Here is a 21,498-nt window from a genome sequence, read left to right on the forward strand (position 1 = left end):
GGGGTCGTTAAATGTAGGAAGGAAATTTTTACATCAGATTCCCTCCGTCGATGGTGCTATAGTCAAAGATATCAAATATAAATTTTGGCCCCGATTGGAGTCGGTTAAGGCGTGTCGCACAGGGGTCAAAGTTTAGATTTCCCTATGAAAACGTCTTAGCCGACTTCAATTGGGACCAAAATTTAAATGTGATAAATATCTTCGATTGTAGCAGTTTGAGTCTCCAAAAAGGCATCTAGCTCTTGACCCCTTTGATCCCTTTGCCTTCTTCGACTGTAGTAGTATCGATTTTGGGTATTAGATGAAAATAAATTAAATTTAATTTCTTGAGTCTCTATAGAGGAATCTGAACTTTGGCCCCTGTGCGAAACGCCTTAACTGTCTCCAATCGGGACCAAAATTTATACGTAGTATCTGTGACCGTGTTTTTACCGACTGAGCGGGTGAGACTGGAAAAAAAGTGTTCAGTTCATTGTTAATGACCACCCTAATGTATATAGATGCAAATAATTTCCTATATCTTACAATTGATTTGACCGATTGCAATAAAATGTACATGTATTTGACTATATTATTTATTATTCTTCATTATGTAATAAACTGCATATAACTACGCATTACAAAAATTTTAAAAATTCAATAAATTTTCAACAAATTTTCATTTTATTCAGAATTTTCAGAAAAATTTTACTACCATTAAATTATGGTAGAAGGAAGTGAAAGTTTCAGCTGACTTTTTTTCCGGTTTTCTTTCAAATAAAAATAAATTTTGTTTATTCGTTTTATGGAAACAAATGCGAAAAATTCAAAGGTAATTTTTAGCCGCCTAAAACTTCCACTTCATGTTACTAAAATTTAATGGGTTATAAAATTGCATACTTAAAATTTTTCTAAAAATCTGAGTAAAAAGTATGAAAGTATGATGTTATATTTCTCAATTTACAATGCATAGCGTATTATTTAACGGGATTACTTCTAATTTCGATTAATACCCTCGACCCGTTCGCCCTTTTAGCCGAAATTTCTCTCTGCTTTGCTAAACGTTTTCCAGCATACAACTTCGTTGAAATCCATTCATATGTATGTATCGAAAAGTTGGTAAAACTTTTCAAATTTAAACAAGCATATTCAAATACAGAGATAAAACATAATAATAATAGCTTTTACAGCATTTAGAATTTTTCGCTGCAAATGACTTGCCACCACATAACTACTACATTCATGTGTTATCTTTGAAAGTATCCACTTAGTTGCAATTATTCTGTTCCGGCTGCATTTGTAAGGTGTGAACATAAGTATTTATAAGTTAAACTTTTCAAATAAATACTCTACATATATATGCATTCGGCATTCGCATGAAACCACTTTTGCACTGCAGCCAGTTGAGCGTCAAAAAAACTTTCGGCAATAAATGCGCATATTATATATAGTATTTTCCTTCCGACTTACCACACATAAAAATGCATAAACTTTCATTTTAGTTGAAATAAATGTGAATTTGGTAATACTACTCGTACTAGTCATTCATATTATACAATTGTACATACATACATATATTTTTATAGAGCCAAATGTTAGCAAGCGTATGCGTGCTCGTTTCATCTCACCCACACACACACAAAATCTTTTACTCACTCAACTTGCACTAATACTCGTATCAAATAATCAACATACTTTGTTGTCTATTTTCATTGTAATTTGCTGCCATTTGACACAAACGCTACGAACTCAACAACTCGATTTGCACCTGCCGCATGATACCGATTGCCGCCGCCGCCGTCGCCGCGCGTATGCCAACTATGAAAACAACTCATGCATGTGCATGCATATGCATGTATGTATGTGAGCGCAGATATGGACCACACTTTGAGGATGTGCAACGCGTGGGACAGCCAACAAATATGACAGTGCAGGCGGGTAGCAGCATACATTTGAATTGCAGAATATCGCTGCTGCAAGATAAGACTGTAAGTTGTTCAAGTAGAAATAAGTGCAAGTATGTATAAGTTTTGGAAAAAAAAAATATCAAAAGCGTGATAAAAAAGTACTAAAAACTTATAGAAGTATACCATAGAGAGAGCTCACAAAATCGCTACACAAAAAAAAAAATAACGAGCAAACAAAAATTAAAGAATTTTCACCCGAAAAGTATGAAGTTGCCAATATTTGCCATGCGTGCATTGATTGCGCTCCCCTGGCGACTCTCCGCCACCTAACAGCTGCTGTGTGCAACTTGTGCTTGCTATACACAATTGCATTATAGTGCCACCGCTGCAACAGCTGCCCCTTGCCTCTCGCAAAGAAATAGTTGAATGTGCGTGCCAGGCAGGTAGCACTCAAAGTCTTTTCAAGTTGTAAGCCACATAAATGAATGAAATTCACAACTGTTTTTTCTGCGCATTCCTTTTATATTTTCCAAGGTTTTTTTTTTTTTTTTTTTTTTTGTTGTTGGAGCATAATTGAGGGTCTCCAGCGGCAGGCAGTCAAAGTGATGGCAGCATGAACACAGCAAAGTTTTTCTTGCCACAAATATTTCACTTTTTTAATACCCTTTTAACTGCTCTTGTTCGCCCATGCTTCTCTCCCGCTCCCTTGGATCACAATCAGCAATAACTCGTTGGAAAATGATGCAATGAAGACTCATTTCGTTGTTACACGGTGATTTAAATTCGACGGAAGAAGTTGTGGCAAGTTTGAGAGACAGCTTAATTCTATTGTTATAGTATTTTAAGCCCGCACTCTCCACATGTTTGATTCTCAATTGTTTTTTTTTTTTTTATTAGTGCTGCGCTCATTCACAGTATTATTTGCTTTGATAAAATGTTAGTGGTAGCAATAATGGTTTGCTTATAATCAAGTCATCAAATTGGTTTATTGGAATAAATATTATTATGACTATTTTATGATAGTCGAGAAGGTTTGCAAGAGATTCCTTTACGTTTCGGTTCTTGCAACTTCCACAGAAGCCGTTGTGGGCCATGACCGTCTCCTTATGATGTAAGGGCCAACCAACCAAGCCCAGCAGCAACCGCTCTAGGCTTTAAACGACAGGCTTAGGTTTTCCGAATGGCCCGTGAATATATATTTCGGGCATTAATGCGTTGTAAAGTTTGTGAAGATTAGCAAATAAGTTGAAATAATATTGAGCGAAAATTCTCATTACCCATGTTGGCTAGTTGGCTGGTTTAAGTGGATTGTCACCCTGGTGACTAGCAATTAGAGGCAACTGCACTCTGAAATATTATGCGGAAATGGTTTGCCGAGTGTCTTTAGCCTCATCCTTGCGAGGGATGGACACTCGTTCAGCAAGTGTTCGACTGTCTCTTTTGAGGCCGGGTCGTCGCAACTGCGGAAAAATTTATTGAAGGGCAGTCCTATCCTTTCGGCATGCACCCTAGGCATGTAGGCTGTGTTTGTAGGCATTTGTTTTTCTCATTCCTAAGAGAGCTTTGGTTTTAAGTGTGTCGAGTGATAAATTTCGGTAATTTTTGTCTTCATCTCCCTGAGCGAGGCGCCCATGCCCACCGCATGGGACACATTTGCAAGCGTCACCTATTGGACGAATTTTCAAATGAAATACTTCTTTTTACGTAGCTAATACATGTTCGGAATTTGAATCAAATTGGACAGCAACACCCATCGGAATAATTTTCTTATAAAATATTTCCTTTTACGTGAAACATACAAGCTCGGAAATTGGAATTTTTTTGTCATATGTACAAAAAATACCATTGCAAACATACCTGAGTAAATATATACATAAATAGCATTCACGTATAATGATATAAGAAATTTCATGAACCCCACGATTTAATTCTTTAGTCGGATCAATGCCCCAGGCTGATGAGGAGAGTGGTGTGTTGAATAGTACCTAGGTCTTATCTATTATCTTTCTTTTCAGTAATACTTTTTTAGTTAAAATTTGCTTTTTGGATTCACTTCCATTATGTCGCCCATCAGGGATTGAAATAGCATAGTAACTGAAATTGCGACATCATTAGAGTAGGTCGCTACTTTCACTCCCCACTGACTGAGCTTTAGTCGTACTGAGTTGATGGTGGTAAGCCATAAAGGAGGCGAGATCACTACGCCCTACTAACATTCCTCTTTACTATGCGGCTTCCCAGTCTTGCTGAAGTCATTTTGCTGTGCAGCGTCACCATTGATAGACCTTTCGGCACCAAAGCTCCTCCCAGAATTTGTGGATACCTTCTAGATGAGAACTGTTATACGCTGCTTCTATGTCAGGGAAGGCCACTAGAGTTTTATAATTGATGAAATCCAGAGCATAGTAGTAATCTTTGTCGCATTTCGCTTTATATTTCTTCAAAATATCTTTGTACAGTCTTCTAGATTTAGATTTGTACCAGCTGAACACTTCCATAGTTTTTTTTTCTTAGTATAAATGACACTCGATTTTGAGTTACACAAAGACAAAACGAAAAAAGCGCCCAAACAATGGGTCTTATACCATAGGATATGCATCGATCATAGTAATATTTGCAGCAGAAGTTATAGAAACGACAATGGATGGGAAAGTGTTAGGCACTTCCTCTTCAAATATTTGGCTTTACTGAACAACAAAAGCACCGCTTTGGGAGAGTTTCTGCGCAACTCTCTGCAAGGCCTGATCAGATAAAATTAAAACGAAGTCCTCAATTTAATAAATCACACTCATTCAAGCTCTCTGATATTAAAGCGACACTTAGTTGCGCCTAGGTCTTGGCATATTTATTTATAAGTAAACTTTCATTAAACATCACCAAGATAAACGTTGCTTATAACTAAACTCATTGAAGCAAAAGGGAACGTGGCCTTCAAGAACTTTTTGTTCATTGACGTAACCACCTGTATGTAAGGACTGCGTTCAACATTTACATATACATATATATGTATATGTATATATTCAAGTACGCAAGGATTTTAATAAATTTCAGTCTGCATGCAATTTGAGAAGAAGAATTGCCACTAGCACCTACACAAGTGCAAACATCTTGGTGGACATTTCCGCAATACTAGTTGAATACGTGCATCACCTTTACTTACTTACATACACACATACATACATACATACGTATGTATAGGTGCGTGGGTGTTCATGGCACTTTTATTTTGCACTCCATTGCACTTCAACTGAAGCTCGCATGCTAAAATATGCGCTTCATTTTTCTACTCTTCTTTGTAACTTCTCAATTATGCATGCGACAACAAAGCTCTGCAGCAGCAGCAGCAGCAGCAGCGCTACAATATAAATGAAAAGAAAGTACGCTACGTGTTGTTGTAGTAATGAAATACCCTATTAAAAGCACTACACTACACTACACGTAGCAGAGTTAGTGATGGTGATGAAGTAGAAATGTACCCGCCAGCAAGCAAACGCGTGGTTGAACAACCAGTGCACACATTCATGGCCAAGTCTGCAGGTACATAGTAGCTGCATTAAGTACTTTCTATAGTATATTTTTTATACATAATATTAACTATCATTGCACCCACTATCACAAGCTCTTCCCTTTTTTATGAATATTAAACTAATACCCTGTTTATTATACTTTACTCTCCCTATGCTGCCTAGGTGTCCTGGGTGCGTCGCAATGCACAGGGCGAAAATGCATTGGATTTGCTGACGGTCGGTCTGCACACCTACACCGGTGACAAACGCTATAAAATGGAGTTTCAATATCCGAATAATTGGCGCCTGAAAATAACGAATGTAAAAAAGGACGATGAAGCGATGTATGAGTGTCAGATATCGACACATCCGCCGCGAGTGATACAAATTAATCTGTTCGTTAATGGTGAGTATGGATGACGTGTGGCTAAGTGAGCGCAGTGCTTTCCTGTGGCTCAACGCAATCATAAAGTGATAATGTAATGAGCTGATGATGTGGCATTACATAGTTACTTGATGTGATGTGCGACATGATAAGAGAAAATTGTATGTATGGTGGCAGGACATAATGTGTTACAGTAAAGGAACTGAATGCAAAGGGGTTTCATACAAGCATTTTTAAAAGCTTGTGCTCGATTGTCACAGCCGATTTCACAGCTGCATTAAATACCTTTAGTTTTACAGGGCAGCTCTGGCAACTGTCTTTCAACACACCACACTCCTTCTAAATACAAAAGTAAATTTTAGCAATTATCTTGAATCCTCTTTTTCCCCATTTTTGAAAGACTAAAATATGTATCTGCTAACAAGGAGGTCCTAGCGTTATTCTGTTTTTCTTTTAACAATCACTTTTCTAAAAATTAAATGAAATTGCAAATATATATGGGGCATTCCCTCCATTTTTGGTTTGATTCAAACAATTCGAAACCTTCTGGAAAATTTCGTTTTAAGGGTATATTTTTCAATGCTTTTAGGCGCTTAAACAAATTCAAGATGGCGGTTTAAATAGCGTCTAAACTACCTGCAATTTAGATTTTGTTTTAGTTCTTCTGTGTCTCTGGAGAATCCAACACTAAAAAATAAAAGATTATAGTGGCTTTTTATGTTTTTAGGATTTCTGATCTAATGATTTTAAGAATTCAAAATGGCGTCCACAAAAATTAAAATCGAACCGATTCGCTTGAAATGTTTTCCTCGGGTCGCTTATTACGAATCTGAAGATTGGAGACATTTTTTTTTTAATTTTAAAATAATAAGTTCCTTAAAATTAAATTGAATCGATTTTTTTTCTTCTTTTAATAATATAATCTAGAATTTCCAAAAAAAAAAATTTTGAAAAAGAAGAAAAATATAGGTATCTATCTAAAAATTAAGCGAAATTACAAAAAAAAATTCTTCACAACCAAAAAAAGAAAATTTAATTAAAAACAAAATAAATAAAGATAAAAAAAAATCGAAAAGCTAAATAAAATAAAATAAAAATATTTTTCATATTTTTCTTTCTAAAGCAATAAAATCTAAAAATCGGATTAAAAAGAAAACACATAAGAACTAACAAAAGCTTCTAAAATTTAAATGTATCTAATTAAAAAAATATAATTTTTTTTCTCAACGATAACAATATAAAAAGATGTTAAAATTAAAAGATAATTAAATAAAACCAAAATTTTTAAGATAAAATAAGTTTATAAAAACTAAAGGAAACTTAGATAAAATATTTTACTTTTTAAAATAATATAATTTAAACACTACATAAAAATGTATTTAAATAATGGAATTAAAGAGATAAAAACGCATTCCTCAAAAACCTAGAAACAAAAGTGAAACGAAAATAAATAAATAAATAAAAATAAAAAAATTTGACATTTATTATTTAGAGAAGGAAAAATTGTGAATCTCTGCTTTTGAATCTTTTAGTCATTGAAAAAAAGCTTTTTTTTTGGTTTTTTCCAAATTTTTCTTAAGATTTTATCAGAAGTTTTTTTGGAATTCGTTCGGACTTTTTTCTAGAGGTTTGAAGAATTTCAAGGATTTTTTCAAGACTTTTTAGGACTCTGAGATTTTTTCAGAAATTTATTTAGAGTTTTTTTATTATTTCTCCGGGACTTCGAGATAGGGCCTTTCTACATATATATGTATATCAAAGTAGTGACATAATCCAAAGAATATCAATTTTGAGTTGACTATACAGAAAATACCGCTAGCTCTTTTTCTATGCTTTGTAAAAACTCATTTCATAGCTGCATAGATTACCTGTATCTCGTTTGAACAAAATATGTATTCATTTCTGCTATGGGAGCATATGTATGTAAATTCAAAACTTTAAAGCCGTTTTTCTCCAGTTTCTCTATTCTGAGTTATCACACTATTGAAGTAAATGGGCGATATGTACATATAAGTAGAATGCTTGACTTTTTTTTTGGGGACGGGGAAATGGGTTAAGTCTTCCTCTTTGCATTTTTTTCAGCTATTGATAAAAATATTTTTTTTTTTTAGATTTTTCGAAATTTATATTAAGATTTTATTAGGAGTTATTTAGGATTTTTCGGAATTTTTTCTCTAGGTTTTAAGAAATTGAGAAGTTTTTTCGAGACTTTTAAGAACGCTTCGAGATTTTTTTTTAGAACTATATTTGGTTTTTTTTTTCATTCATGTATTTCTTCGGTACTTTTCGGAGATTTTCAGCATTTGTTCCTGGATAAAAAAAGTTTTTTATTAAAAGTTTCGGGATTTTTTCGGTACTTTTCGTAGTACATTTTCAGGAGTTTCTTTGATATTTTTTTTAGTTTTTTGTAATTTCTTCGGGACTTTTTCGAACTTCTCCGAGGTCTTCGCGTTTTTTCGGGATTTTTTCGGAACTTATCCGCACCTGCCATTAATTATTATTTTTTTTAATGCACGTAATTCCATTTCCTCGACTGTATAGGCTTGTGGGTGTGTGTGGGATTTGTGTGTGGGCTGATATCTCAAAGTAATACGAGTAAGTGGTAAATGTTGATAAGTGCCACGACATCACAACACAGCATGTCATTAAATCGTATAGTGTTGACTGACACTTTTCTCTGCTTGTTGCTGCCGCTGTGGTGGTTGTAGCTTTTTTTTGAACGATGACTATTACTTTTGCTGAATTGAATGATTTAAACGATTCTGGTATGCATGTAAGTGCGCTCACGCTGATAAATATGCGATTTAATGGCATGTAGTCATAAGTTACATAAACAACCACATGTTTCCAAAAAAATATATATACAAATATTTAAGTGCAATTGCGCTTTATGCTCTCGCCCTCACTAACAACCCAAAAATAATTATTTTGCATTTTACATACAACTTTATTTACACCCGCAACGAAGTGATTTAGAAAAGTGTGTAAGAGGGCTGCCAGTTGCAAACCGAGTGTGCTGTGTAGGGTATACATACATATGTATAACTATTAACGATTCTATACTTACTTGTAAACACATTTGATTACATCACTTTGTACTTACTTTTATTTCATGTTTGCTTTACTTTTTCTTCTTTCTCTTTCTCTTTTTCTTTTTTTGTGTCCACATATTTTCCGCATCCGTAAATCGCTTAGCACCCAAAGTGATGATTGTTGACGAGTTCGGTGATCCACTACAGGAAAAATATTACGAAATCGATTCAACGTTGCAGCTGTCATGTGTCGTCCGCAATGTCGCCATGGCCACATCGGTCGTGTTCTGGAAGCATGGCGATGATATACTCAACTATGATGTGACGCGCGGCGGTATCAGGTATGTACAAACGAACATACATGTGCACAAACGTTTGTAAATACATGCATTGCCAAAAATAAGTTGCGGTTTATAAAATCTATTATATTTCAAGACCTCTGCCAAAATTTTTAAATTAATGTGAGCTAGACTGATTTGAAAACACCGTGCGATAGTAAAAAAATTTTATATATTCGCGAAATCATGAGGATCAGGATTTTTTTTTGAAGGACCTTGAAATTTGAAAAATATAATTACTTCAAAAAAATATTAAAAAAACTTAGTGCAATGCAGCAAAACAGTATGACTATCAAATCAAAGAGAAAATTCTGCAGAATTAAGGCCGATTAAATTTTTTGGTTTATATGGACGATTAGGTATTGAAAATGTCCTTTGCTGCACATTTTATCATTGAATATTCTCAAAATTTTAGAATAATTATTTTCGAAAAAATTATATGTTAAGGACTTATATGCACTCGACCACATCCTTTTCCTTATAGCTTTATTCACTTAAAAAAAAAAATAAAACTAGTTAGAAGGGTTTTTTCAATACCTATTCGCCCTTGTATACCAAAAAAATTTTACTTTTTTTAATTCTACAGAATTTTTTCTTTCATTTGCTGCCCATACTGTTTTTCTACATTGGAATGCATTTTTTAAATAATTTTTGGAATCGATCATATCTTTGAAACTACAAAGTCCTTTTAAAAAATCCTCACGTCAGAGAGAAAAAACTGAAAACGCCTTTTAATTATATTTGGCACACAGTTTCGTGACTATATATTGATTGCTTCATGTGTTTAGAATTTTTTTTGTGTTTGTCGCACGGTGAACTACCTCCGATAATCTCAGTACATATTTTAATCCATCTGATTTCATTAATAGAATTTTTAAACATTTTTATGCAGACCTCTTACGCTTAAACTCCTCTTTGATCTGAGCTGATTTTTTAGAGAAAATGTTTTTAAAACCTAACTTTTTTGTAACTCGATTTTTGGAGATATTTTCAAATAGGTCCAGCTCACGTAAATTATAAAATATCTTTTCCGAAATACTCTGGCGGCAGGGACCTAACATAATAGTTATTGATGAAAACTGTCATGGAAAAATTCTCTATGAAGAAAATGTTCTTAAACTAAGCGGTGCATACCAATAGATTTCTTTTTTTACCCAGACTCAAGTTTTAAAATTAGTTTTTTTTAGCAATTTTTATGAAAAATTAAAAAAAAAAATAATAATTATTATTATTGATTTTTTATATTATAAACCCAAAATAACAACTATTTTTTATTTTTATATTATATGTCATAGATAAGAGTTATTGAAGACTTTTATCTATAAAAGTTATCAATAAAAATCAGTCAGTGACTTTTACTTTTAACAGTCATCAATATAAATCAGTCACCGACCCATTTAAATTTTTTAAATCATTCGTATAAAAGTCATTAACATATTTTGCAGTTAAGCAGATGTTGGGGAAACAAAAGTTTACTACGACTTATACGCATGACTTTTATAAGTATGATTTAAAAAATAAATCTCAGTGACTCATATTTATATATATCTTTTATAAAAAAAGGCTTTGATAATTGTTATCTGAGACATATAATTTAAAAATCAAAAATAACTGTTATTTGCAGATTATTTAGATAAAAATCAAAGATAATTGTTATTTTGAAATTATAAAATAAATGTCAGAAATAACGAATGTTTAAGGAGTAAAAAAATAATTGTTAAAGAGCGATTTTTTAAATAAAAGTTGCAACTGCTACGGTCCCTGTTTGGCGGAAGTCCTAAAATATAATGAATTATATATTTCCGTTGGAAAAAAGTGAGCTTTTTTTTATTTGTATAGAGAATGATGCACCCTAATGTACATATGCACATACTGCATAGAAAACATGTGCAGTTGTTTGAGAGAAATGCATATCCTACGTGCATCCTGTGTATTTTACTCCTCCCCCTGCCTCAAACACTTACCGACCTGTCTGTCTCAGCTGTTGTCTGCCATGTGCAATGTTACACTTATTTCACATCACTCTTGGGTGTACCACTGGTGGCGCAACAACATTTTATTATTAAAATTAAAATTTACAAAGCACGTCTTAATGAGATGAGTTGTGTACACCAATGTGTGTACATATGTACATGTGTGCGCCACACAGAGATAGAGAGAGAGATTGAATGAATGAAAGTGTCATGTGAGATTGTTTTTGTTGCCCTTTGCTTTAGTTTTCTGCTGGATTTGAGTTTAAAATGTCACAGAAAATACACATACATATCTACAAATAAAAATGTACTTATGTATGTAAACTCGTGATGTATGCACACTTTATATCAGTCCTTGCCATTTCGCCTGCACACAAACTCCATTAAATTACAAGCCCTTGCATTTATTTACATACATACATACTACTATGTATATATGTTTGCTTACAGTCTTTCATTTGCATGTACATATGTAAGTACATATTTACTTAACACACTGCATTTTAATTTTCTCGTTTAAAGTCAAAAATAAAAATATGAAAAGAGAATCAACCATAAGCCGACCGCCCGCCCGCCCGCTCCTTGATTGCAGACGCCATCAAATTACCACCGTGTAATAAGTTATTCAGGAAGAACAAAAAAGGCACTTCAACTTACTTTGTTTTTCTTGTTGAAGTGGAAACAGTTAAGAAGCAGTAAATATGCGTATTCTTAATATTATTCTTATCAAGAGCGATTAAGCGGACGTTGACTTACAAGCTTACCCAATGCGGTTGAAGAGAAATTCATCACACATGTGTAGGTGGTCTTGGAGTAAGTAGCACTCACTAGAGAGATGCTGCTTCTTAAATTTGGTTTAGTGGGAAATGTTGGCATAGGGTTGCCATAAGCCTGAACCCATCGACCAGGACACTTATCATCCAAATCAAAAACGAAGATACAAGTGAATATGGCGCCAATATATTCCTCATGAGTACAGTTGATTTGGTTCTGGCGTTGCATTATTTTGAAGAAATTTCTGATATTATAAGCAATGTATGTAGTTGAGTGGCATCATTGATGATGATGTGTTGTATGAAAAACTGTGACGTAGCTTGGAAAAACCTTTAACTTGGTATTTAATGCTTGCCTTATCAGCATTATTAAATTTCTACATATCCTACAATGCGCTTTATGATCACTTTTTCAATTTTGTATACACATAACTAAAAGATAATTAGGTAGGCAGATAAAAGACTTAACAAATAAGGAGTGAAAAAGTACGTTATTGCATGCCTCCTAGCAATTTACGCGAATGCACTTAAGTATGGGACTTACATCTTTTCAACATTTGCCTGAAGATAAACAAATCAAGAAGGTAATCTCGCCAGATATTTTTCAATGCGTTAGAGAAAACTTTTCGTTATCGAATACTTATAACAGAAAGCTTAATCTCTTTTCGTAGAAAAAATTGTCAAAAATTAAATGGATTGACCTTCGTTAATAGACCAGGAAAATTTAAGTTTGGAACAGGACACCAGGACAATTTGTCTAAAAGCAAGACAAGTCCTGGAAAACTAGGACAATCTGGCAGTCCTATGTTAGCATTCATTCGGAATTAGTACAAAATTAACCCTCAAACACATTTTTAGTTTAGACTTATGGCAGGCATTCAAGATCATAGATAAATGGACACTTTAAATTACCAGTAAAATTTTACTGACTACTGAAAAATAGCAGTAAGCAGCAAAAAAAAGTTATATATATATTAAACTTTGGAGCCTTTGATGCAGAAATACTTCTGATATAATGTTTAATATTCTGCAAAAAAAATCTTGCTAACATCTTCAGTAGTTTCCACGTGAGAAGAGAATATACAACTCGATTTTCATACGTTTGAGTGCAAATTGAAAACTTAAAAAGCGTCTCCTGAAAAAAATTTGGTCTGGCAGTTTTTTAATATAAAGAAAATTTGTTAAATTTTTCTAAGCTCTCTATAAAGTTTAAAATTTTGATTTATATCGTTCTGGTTAATACTATGTCTCCATTGAGAGATTTACCTATTAAGATTTAATGAATCCAGTTGCTAAATCTTAACCGTCTCCATTGTCACAACGAGATATGTTTGACGTTCACATTTTTTACTATTTGATGTTTGATTATGTATGATTTTATAAATACAGTTGCGGACATTGAAATGAACACAGAGAAAAATAAGGTACCAGGAGCGGAATTGCATTATGTGAATTCTTAATATTAGGCGTGTTTTTTTTACAGCGACAAACTTCATGTGCGCTGTTTTGAAATGGACATTGTCGATGATTATTTTTCTTACACGTTAAGCGTAGATGTATATGGCTTCTTATTCGAGGTAATTAAGAATAATATGTAGTTTGTAAAATTTTACGAATGGTACTATATTCCGAATCATTTTTACGAATTTAAGAAAAACTATCAAAACGGTAAAGAACAACATTTGCTGAAGGAAAAATTTTTTAAATATATTTTCTGAATTTGTTGTTTTTAAGATAATATCTTCTTGATTTATTAAAACAAAAGTTATGTAAATACTAATAATTTGCCTCTAAAACTAACCAAAATATAAAAACACCCTTAAAAATACGAAAATACATGTTTTTTTTTTTAATCGGCTAGATTTCGATGTCCGCAACTGCACATTGAAAATACAAATGTCATTTGACTTATGGCATGCGAATATGTGGTTGCCACACCCAACGAATTGTATTTATTGATAAATAATATTGAAGATTTTCCGAAGTTTTAACTTAAATCTACTGCCTTTCGAGATTTAATTTTATATGGCAAATCTCGAAAGATTTAACGTTATACCTCGTCAAAGGGCTAAATTTTCATTAAATCTCACAATGGAGAAAAAAAAAATTTTATGAAAAATAACAAACGAATTTTTGCTTTGAAAACCTTGCAACTATTTAACAAAAATCACCATTTGCTCATGTCTGCTCCCCACTGTTCCAAATTCTGCACTGGAAACTCTTTATCATTAATGCATTTGCCCCAAAAAGAGCTGTGATATTACTGTTATCCAGTATTTTCGTGGCTGTGCCCACCACCATTCCTACTGATACTGCTAATTAGATGAAGACGAAGTCGAATACGAAGACGAATACAAAAACGATTATGAAGTCTAATACGAATACGAATATGAAGGCATTATTATTACCCTTTCCAATACCTTTTCTACTAGATACCACTACGTTTACGAAATCGAAAACTATTACGAAGGCGAGTAGAAAAACCGTCATTAAAATAGATACCATTACCAGAAACCATTTTCATTACCATTTCTATTACCATTGCTATAATCAGTACCATTACCATTGCCAATATAATTACCATTTCCACGGCCATTACCGAATCCAGTACCAATTTACCATTTCCACTTCTATGCCAGTGCCAGTTTCAATTCCATTACCATTATCACTTCCATTACAATTACCATCAGCATTACCACTACTATTGCCACTATTCTTTCATGATGGACAGTTTTTCTTGTAAAATTATCCATGTGGTAACCACTCCTGCGGTTTATTCCGAATTGTAGGCAGTTATTGGCTTGCCAAAAGTCGTTGCTAAAAATTTCAGAGAGATAAAGAGAGGCGATCATAACGGCTTAAATAAACAACTAAAACATTGAAGTTATGAGTAATTTCTCGTACAGAGTGAACGCTTTCAATTCCAACACTAGCATCAACTTTGGTTACAAAAATTCTTTACATAGTTCACGGTTGGCTGACGAATGTATGTACATATGTATATGGCCTGGTATGTCGGAAATTTAGAAGGCAAACGGCTTGCTGCTGCTATCAGATTGATTTGTTTTACTTACTAATGAGGCGAGAAATCAATTCAGGCCTTTATCTCAATTTTCGGCAGTCATTGAAAGCTCCCAGCAGTTAATTCTAAAGAAATATCTACTTGGACTATTTTGTAAATCATCAGTCAGCTGAAAACGCAGGTGCTTATTAATTTCTTCAAAACTGAATGCTACCTTCACTCTCAGCCAGTGTACAAAAGGGGGCTAATAAATTTGGGCCATTTATGCGCATGAGTAAAAGTCATACAATGTGGACTATAAAAGCAAACATAAAGGAGTATTTCTAACATAAGTACACATGTACGTAAATACACAGTTTATTTAGCGATCTAGAAAACTTTCACTATATGTTTTTCCCGGCATCATAAAAAGACTTCTAAGCACTTAAACTGCGTAAGCTTTACATACTCGCATGAAAGTAGCAAACTCCTCAATATAAACGTTCCTTTTTAACTTGATATGAATAAGATATTTATTATTTTGGTTTCAAGTTGTATACATATGTACCATATTTAAAAGTTATCCTTTGAATTAACTTCTAATCTTCTGGCAAAGCTGAATGCTTTTTAGGCCTCTTCCTTTCCTTTCAAAATGTTTTGATAACACACATCGCTGTAGTTCTTTATGGTATTTTTAAGCCCTTAAGCTAACTTGCTAATAAAAGCTGTAAATAGGATAAGTACGTCAATTATGTAGAAAAACGTGAATTCACATTTTACAAGCGTCCAAGCACAAAAACACTATGCGTGAAAGTGTTTCTATAGGCATGGTGTGCAACTAAAATCCTCTGTAGGAAAATATTATGGTTTTGGCCTGTTGACTTATAAAATAGCATAAAGTTTGGATCTACGCAGTGCAATATTGAAGAAAAAATGGAAAAATTGGTAGGACAATTTACGCAGCTGATGGAATCAATGATTCCAAAGTATTGCCAAAAACTACAACGTTTTCCATGTCTGTTCGATCACTACGCTGAGGTTTGAGATACTCCTGTAAGTTCCACTTAAAGGCATATGTGTAACTGAAAAAAGACGAACAATTACATGCTTCCATCTTAAGCAAATTTTAGGTGGAATATAGAAATTATGTCTATCAAATCTCTAAAATCGACTTTGGCGGAAATTTTGAAGCTTAAAGAATCTTAAAGACGTCAAATACCTGACGTGACGGCAAAGCTCACATCGCGGCTTCTTTGTAAACAGTAAAGCGGCGTTCAGCTCTCTGAGGTCGGCAACATAGTTAATGGTTCCCCGAGAGATATGAGAAAGCCGGAAAAGGTGTGTCTCTTTCAAAGTCTAATGGATCGGAGTCCGGTAAGAACATTTAGGGAAGGATGTAAAGTCCAGGACATAACAATAAGCCTACGTGGCCAGCGAATGAGCCGTTGACACCAGCAAACCGTCTTAACTGGTTAACCTCCAAGTCGATGAGTAAGACTAGGTTGAACTTAAAAGCACTATGATTCATCCTCTGCAATCGGGTAGTCGTATCGTAGATGATGTACAAAAACTTCAACTTCCAGACTTCACAAAATCCTTTGGTCTGTAAATCAAGTATAATTGCAGCTAAGGTTAATCTTTGGGAGCCTTATTAATTTCTTTGCTCTGATGTTTTATGAAACAGCACTTAATCCTTTAAATTGGAGGTCCAGGGTTCTATTCTTGGTTCGAGAATTGTCTCAAAAAATTTGTTTTTAAAAGCGGTACAAAACCTTCGGGCGTATTTTTGCAATGAAAAGAGCTTATCCTTTAAACTATTGGCGGCGTAAAACTGTACGTATAAAATATAGCAAAAAAGTATCACTTGTACTCCGATTATACTGTAATTTTTTACATGTGGTATGTTTGCTTAGGAATGAAGAAATCTTAAAAATCGCATAGATAGGAAACCTGCATCGCCCAAAACACTAAGGGGCGGAAATGGTAAATGTTTTTGAGTTAGTTTCAACACAAAAAACTTAAATCTGAAAGATAGTCAAAATAGGCCGAATTCTACTCCCAGCAGACATAAAAAATCCATTTATAAAACCCAAATTTTATTATATCGCGGTAATAGGCATGTCAAGAGTCTAGCCAAGTGCTTAGTTACTATTTCGAAGTATCTCAAATTTTGGATATTCTGCCAAGCTCGAACCACTGTGCCATAGTGAGAACTTTTACTGATGACCATCAAAACTCATAATCGCCTCGCCTTGTCTATAAATCATTTGTAACGGCGATCATGTATTCAACAATTTTCTGATCAGGGGCCGAAAATAAGCGTTAAATATCAAGATTTTTATTTTTAGATCACTGCACAATCGTAATGTTTTGATTTTTATTTTTTTCAATCAAGAATAATAATTAAAATTGGATTTTTTTTTTCTGTAAAATTTAATCGTTATTTTGTGATTTGTTTTTCTTTTTTCGTTCAAAAATAATCGATATCTTGGCTTTTTATATTTTTTTCAATCATTTTTAACTTGATACTGCGTTCTTATGACTGATTCAAATTTTTTATCATCTAAAAAAATTAAATTTGAAAGTTATAACCATTATTTAAGATCGTAAAAATAAAACTTCAGAATCAGAAGTCATAGAATAACGGTTAATCTTGATCGAAAAAATATAAATCCAATTTTAGCGGTTAAATTATGATTTTTATTATCTGATCTTAGGTGAGGAAAACTTGGAAATTCTGTGCAGGGAGCCAATTTTCGTTCTATGATTGAAGTGAAAGGAAAACGAAAAATTCAAATTCAGTGAAAAAGCGATTCTCTATCATTAAGGGCTTTTCCCAGCTTCTACATAAATATCTAACAAGTAATTATTTGGTAAATTATTGTGAGTAAAAGATTGAGTTTTCGAGTTAAATGGCCAACTTTTCTTTTTCAGAGCCACAGATCCTTGTGAAAAAACTTTTCACAGTGAAAACTTTTTGAAAAATTATTTTTTTTTTAAATAGACCGAAGCAGCTCCAAGCCAGCAAACATAGTAAATAAGAATTTGGTCCTCATTTATACAGAACAAGAATTGACTCCCAGGTCGTAATTTCCATCCGATTTGATAAATTTTTTATGAAACTTGCACTTTATCATACCAGAATTTAATGCGTTTAATGGGAAAAAAATCTATATAAATAATATAAATAAATTTGAATGGGTTGAAAATCGACAAGAAAAGTCAATAAAATTAAAAACCACAATTTTTTGTTGGACTTAGCCAGCAAAATGTCTGTTTTTTCGAAGTACATTTTTCAACAAATTTTTTTGGGGGTTGAATAAAATGATTATATAAAGGTACTATTTACTCTTGAAGGTCATTGTGTCAGCTTTCGAACTCATATTTTTCCATATTTTGATCTTATTCGAGAGATTTACGATTTTTTGCATCGAGACCCCCAAATCGTACACTCTGCGCCCCCTCATGGCGAATTTTAGTTCAACATCTCCTGCGTTGTACCTTTACCACTTATAATTTTCACAACTTTTTTTAAACCCAGAATCAATGTTGAATCCTTGATCTGCATAATATTTAAGAATAAAAACAAAATGTTCAGCCGTCGCCGCTCGGTAGGCAATTTTAAACCTTCTTCAATGAAAATATAAAATCTTAACTACTGGCGCTTTATTTATATAAAATATGTATTTGTTGAGTGATTTTGATAATTTCTGTAACACTCGCTACTGACAAACTAAACAGCCTTCACACTAAAGTACATAAGCACTATTTACTTATCAAATAATTGAAACTTGGTTTGTAGTCTAATGACTTTTAATTTTATTTTAATTTGAAAATTTCCTTTATTTACGCCAAGCCTTCACTACTTCCCATTTTTCCCACACGGCAGCTAAACGTCCGTGAATTTACTAACATACATACATAAATATTTACAACAGTCAGGTGTATTTGCCTGCCCGAAAAATGAGTGCTACTTACAGCCACTTCCGCTACATCCGGCATATTTCCTGTTTTATAATTTTTTGCATTTAAATTTTACATTGCTCATTTTGCCTTCCACTCCTTTGCTGTTACACACACTCATGAGCGCATTAAAATGCTCATTAAAATTTAAGTGGCACGGCATTGGATAAAAGTGTGTATAGAGGCTGCCACTAACATAGATTACACGCTTTCCGAGTGAAAAATTTTACAAAATGTTTCCGAAAAAATATGAAACACGCGCTGCTTTAGGAGTATTTAGTAATTTAACAAAAGTGTTTGCCTATTAACTTTATTTTGTACAGCTTCGAGATAAATACATATATGTATACATATATAAAATTATGTTTTTTTTTTTTTTTTAATGAAAAAAAAAACGCTTTTTTGCCTCTTTTGCAGCGTTAAAACGGAGCTGATGGACGATGGCGCCAATTCAACATTATCCATAGCGAAAATCAACAAGTCCGACTCCGGCAACTATACGTGCGCAATTAGTGATTTTCAAAATTTCAGCATAGTCGTACACATACTGAATGGTAAGTAGCTGAGACATTTGCAAATACATACTACACATTTTCACACGAAACGCGAAAGCAGTCAAAGCACAAGCTGTTGTTGTTGTTGTTGTTGGCTTTAGGTGCTTTCGCTTTCGCTTTCGCCTTTGCATGAGCGCCAGCATATGCTGCCACAAACGAGCTCAGCAAGGATATCCCACCTGTTAGTGCTTTCCTGCTTCCTGCCTTTTTGTGTGTGCATTCATCCGCGCAGGAAGACACACTTGCCACTACCTCTAACTAAGCCTTACTACTTATATACTCGTGCATACATAAAGGCATGCTTATTATAAAACTACTTTTTTAATGCCTTTAACTGAATTTGTTGCTCTGCACGCGCGCCGCCTTTATTTGTTGATATGCTGGTGTGTTCCTCTTCTTTTTTTTGATTGTGTGAAATCAGTTGTGCAAATTCAGTTAACGTCACAAGCATTTAACAAACTAATTAAATGGGGAAATGCACATGTCGCTCATTAAGCGAGTGTTTCCTTCTCAGCGCCCCGCTCCAATTCTCTTTTCGCCATCTGCTGCTTATCTGCTTCATTGCTCCTGTCAATATTGTTCGCATCGTACAAGTTGGGCGCTTTCATACTTATTAGCATTTATTTTCGTGGAGGTTACATGGTATCTGTTGCTGACTTTTATTACATTTATAAACTGTTATAGTGATGATTATTATTATATTTGTATGTAATTCAGTGGTGCTGGCAAGTCAATTGTTGCATTGATGAACAATAAAAGAGGAGAGTCAGATGGTTGAATAAGATAGAGAAAATATATTATTTTGTTTACTAGTGCACGGCGTCATGTTGACCCTCAAATGGACGCAGCAATAGTTTTGCTCCAATTCCGAATGGCAGACGCGTTTTATGATAAGCTTTTTTTTATAGAAGGAGAGCTCTTGGAGGGTTTCCACTATTGGAGGACGATCATTGTTAAGAAACCATCTTTTGCCTGCTGATCGGTCTAAGATGCAATAGGGTGGTGGTGCTGCTCACTACTAGCTACGCCGTCACGCTTTACAGCGTAAAATATTTTCTGAATGCATCAAACCCCAGTACTAATGGGGTTATCTCCTTTTTAGAGCCACTTTTTTGCCCGATAAAAGGCTGTTAATAATCTTGTTGAACAGAGGCACTATGAATGGCATCTAAAAACACTTTAGTTGTCTAAACTGCATCGCAGTGCAGTGACAATTGAATGATAAATCGAGTAGAAAAGAAGGTCAAATCCGTCCCTGACGAACATAAAAATATGTCCTCTTATTGCCAAAAGCAAAAAAAAAAATATTCAAAAGTTCTTTTGGGTAGGTATTAGGGCTACTTCAAATTTGTGCAATATAAGTATTTTACAAAGGTCCGCAAAGGAGTAAAAGCACTCAAGAAAACTCAATAAATATTTCACTAAGTTTGACTGAATAGAACTTTAATATCATTGAAAATGAACTTATGAATGTACAAAATAAATGATTTTACTTCGGATATGTTGGAATGGATATTTTTATATCTTTTTAAGTATTTTTAAAATTTAAATATTCACCATAAGAGGAGAATTATATGAAGGAATTTTGAAGAATTTCAGATACGATTACAATATAAAATACAAATGACCCGTTTCCCGGTTTTTCTGTGTTCTTAACTGCAACAACAGCATACAAACTCTTGAAAATCCACGGCAAAAACCGCCCTAATTGCCTTTTCAAGGCATTTACATCCTACCATCCAATATAAATGTACAATATATTGTACTTTTTTTACCGCTCGGGAAAAATAATTAACATCAAGATAGTTTAATTTGAGCATTTTTATATGATGAAATGCTTTTTATATTTCCATGCTATGTGCTTTTCTTAGTGATTTTACTTGACCTTCACATATTTTTTGTACACCACTTGCGTGTCACTGGAATTTTATAAAATAGTCTATTTTTAAATTAAATTCTAAAAATATTTTTGAAACGTTTTCGATTTTGAAATTTACGTAAACTATTCGGGACAGTCAAAAACTTCATAAAGTTTAATTTGTTTTCAAAAATATTACTAAAATTATTAGTAGCACGCCTCAAATGTT

The 21,498-nt window shown here is 33.6% G+C and overlaps 2 protein-coding genes across 2 annotated transcripts in view; one reads left to right on the plus strand and one right to left on the minus strand.

Moving 5' to 3' along the window:
- The window catches only part of LOC118746862 (GATA zinc finger domain-containing protein 7-like), a 308,819-nt gene that overhangs the window by 159,630 nt on the left and 127,691 nt on the right, over nt 1-21,498 (minus strand). The window lies entirely within an intron of this gene.
- On the plus strand, nt 1,552-19,764 carry LOC118746863 (titin homolog). The gene is made up of 4 exons (XM_036480824.1): nt 1,552-1,967; nt 5,576-5,798; nt 8,973-9,150; nt 19,275-19,764. The coding sequence occupies exons 1-4, from the start codon at nt 1,755-1,757 to the stop codon at nt 19,417-19,419; spliced, it is 759 nt and encodes a 252-aa protein (XP_036336717.1). The 5' UTR covers nt 1,552-1,754; the 3' UTR covers nt 19,420-19,764.

The sequence above is a fragment of the Rhagoletis pomonella genome, unplaced genomic scaffold, assembly GCF_013731165.1.
Source record: "Rhagoletis pomonella isolate Grant_MI unplaced genomic scaffold, Rhpom_1.0 Rhpom_scaffold_00011, whole genome shotgun sequence".
Taxonomy (NCBI): domain Eukaryota; kingdom Metazoa; phylum Arthropoda; class Insecta; order Diptera; family Tephritidae; genus Rhagoletis; species Rhagoletis pomonella.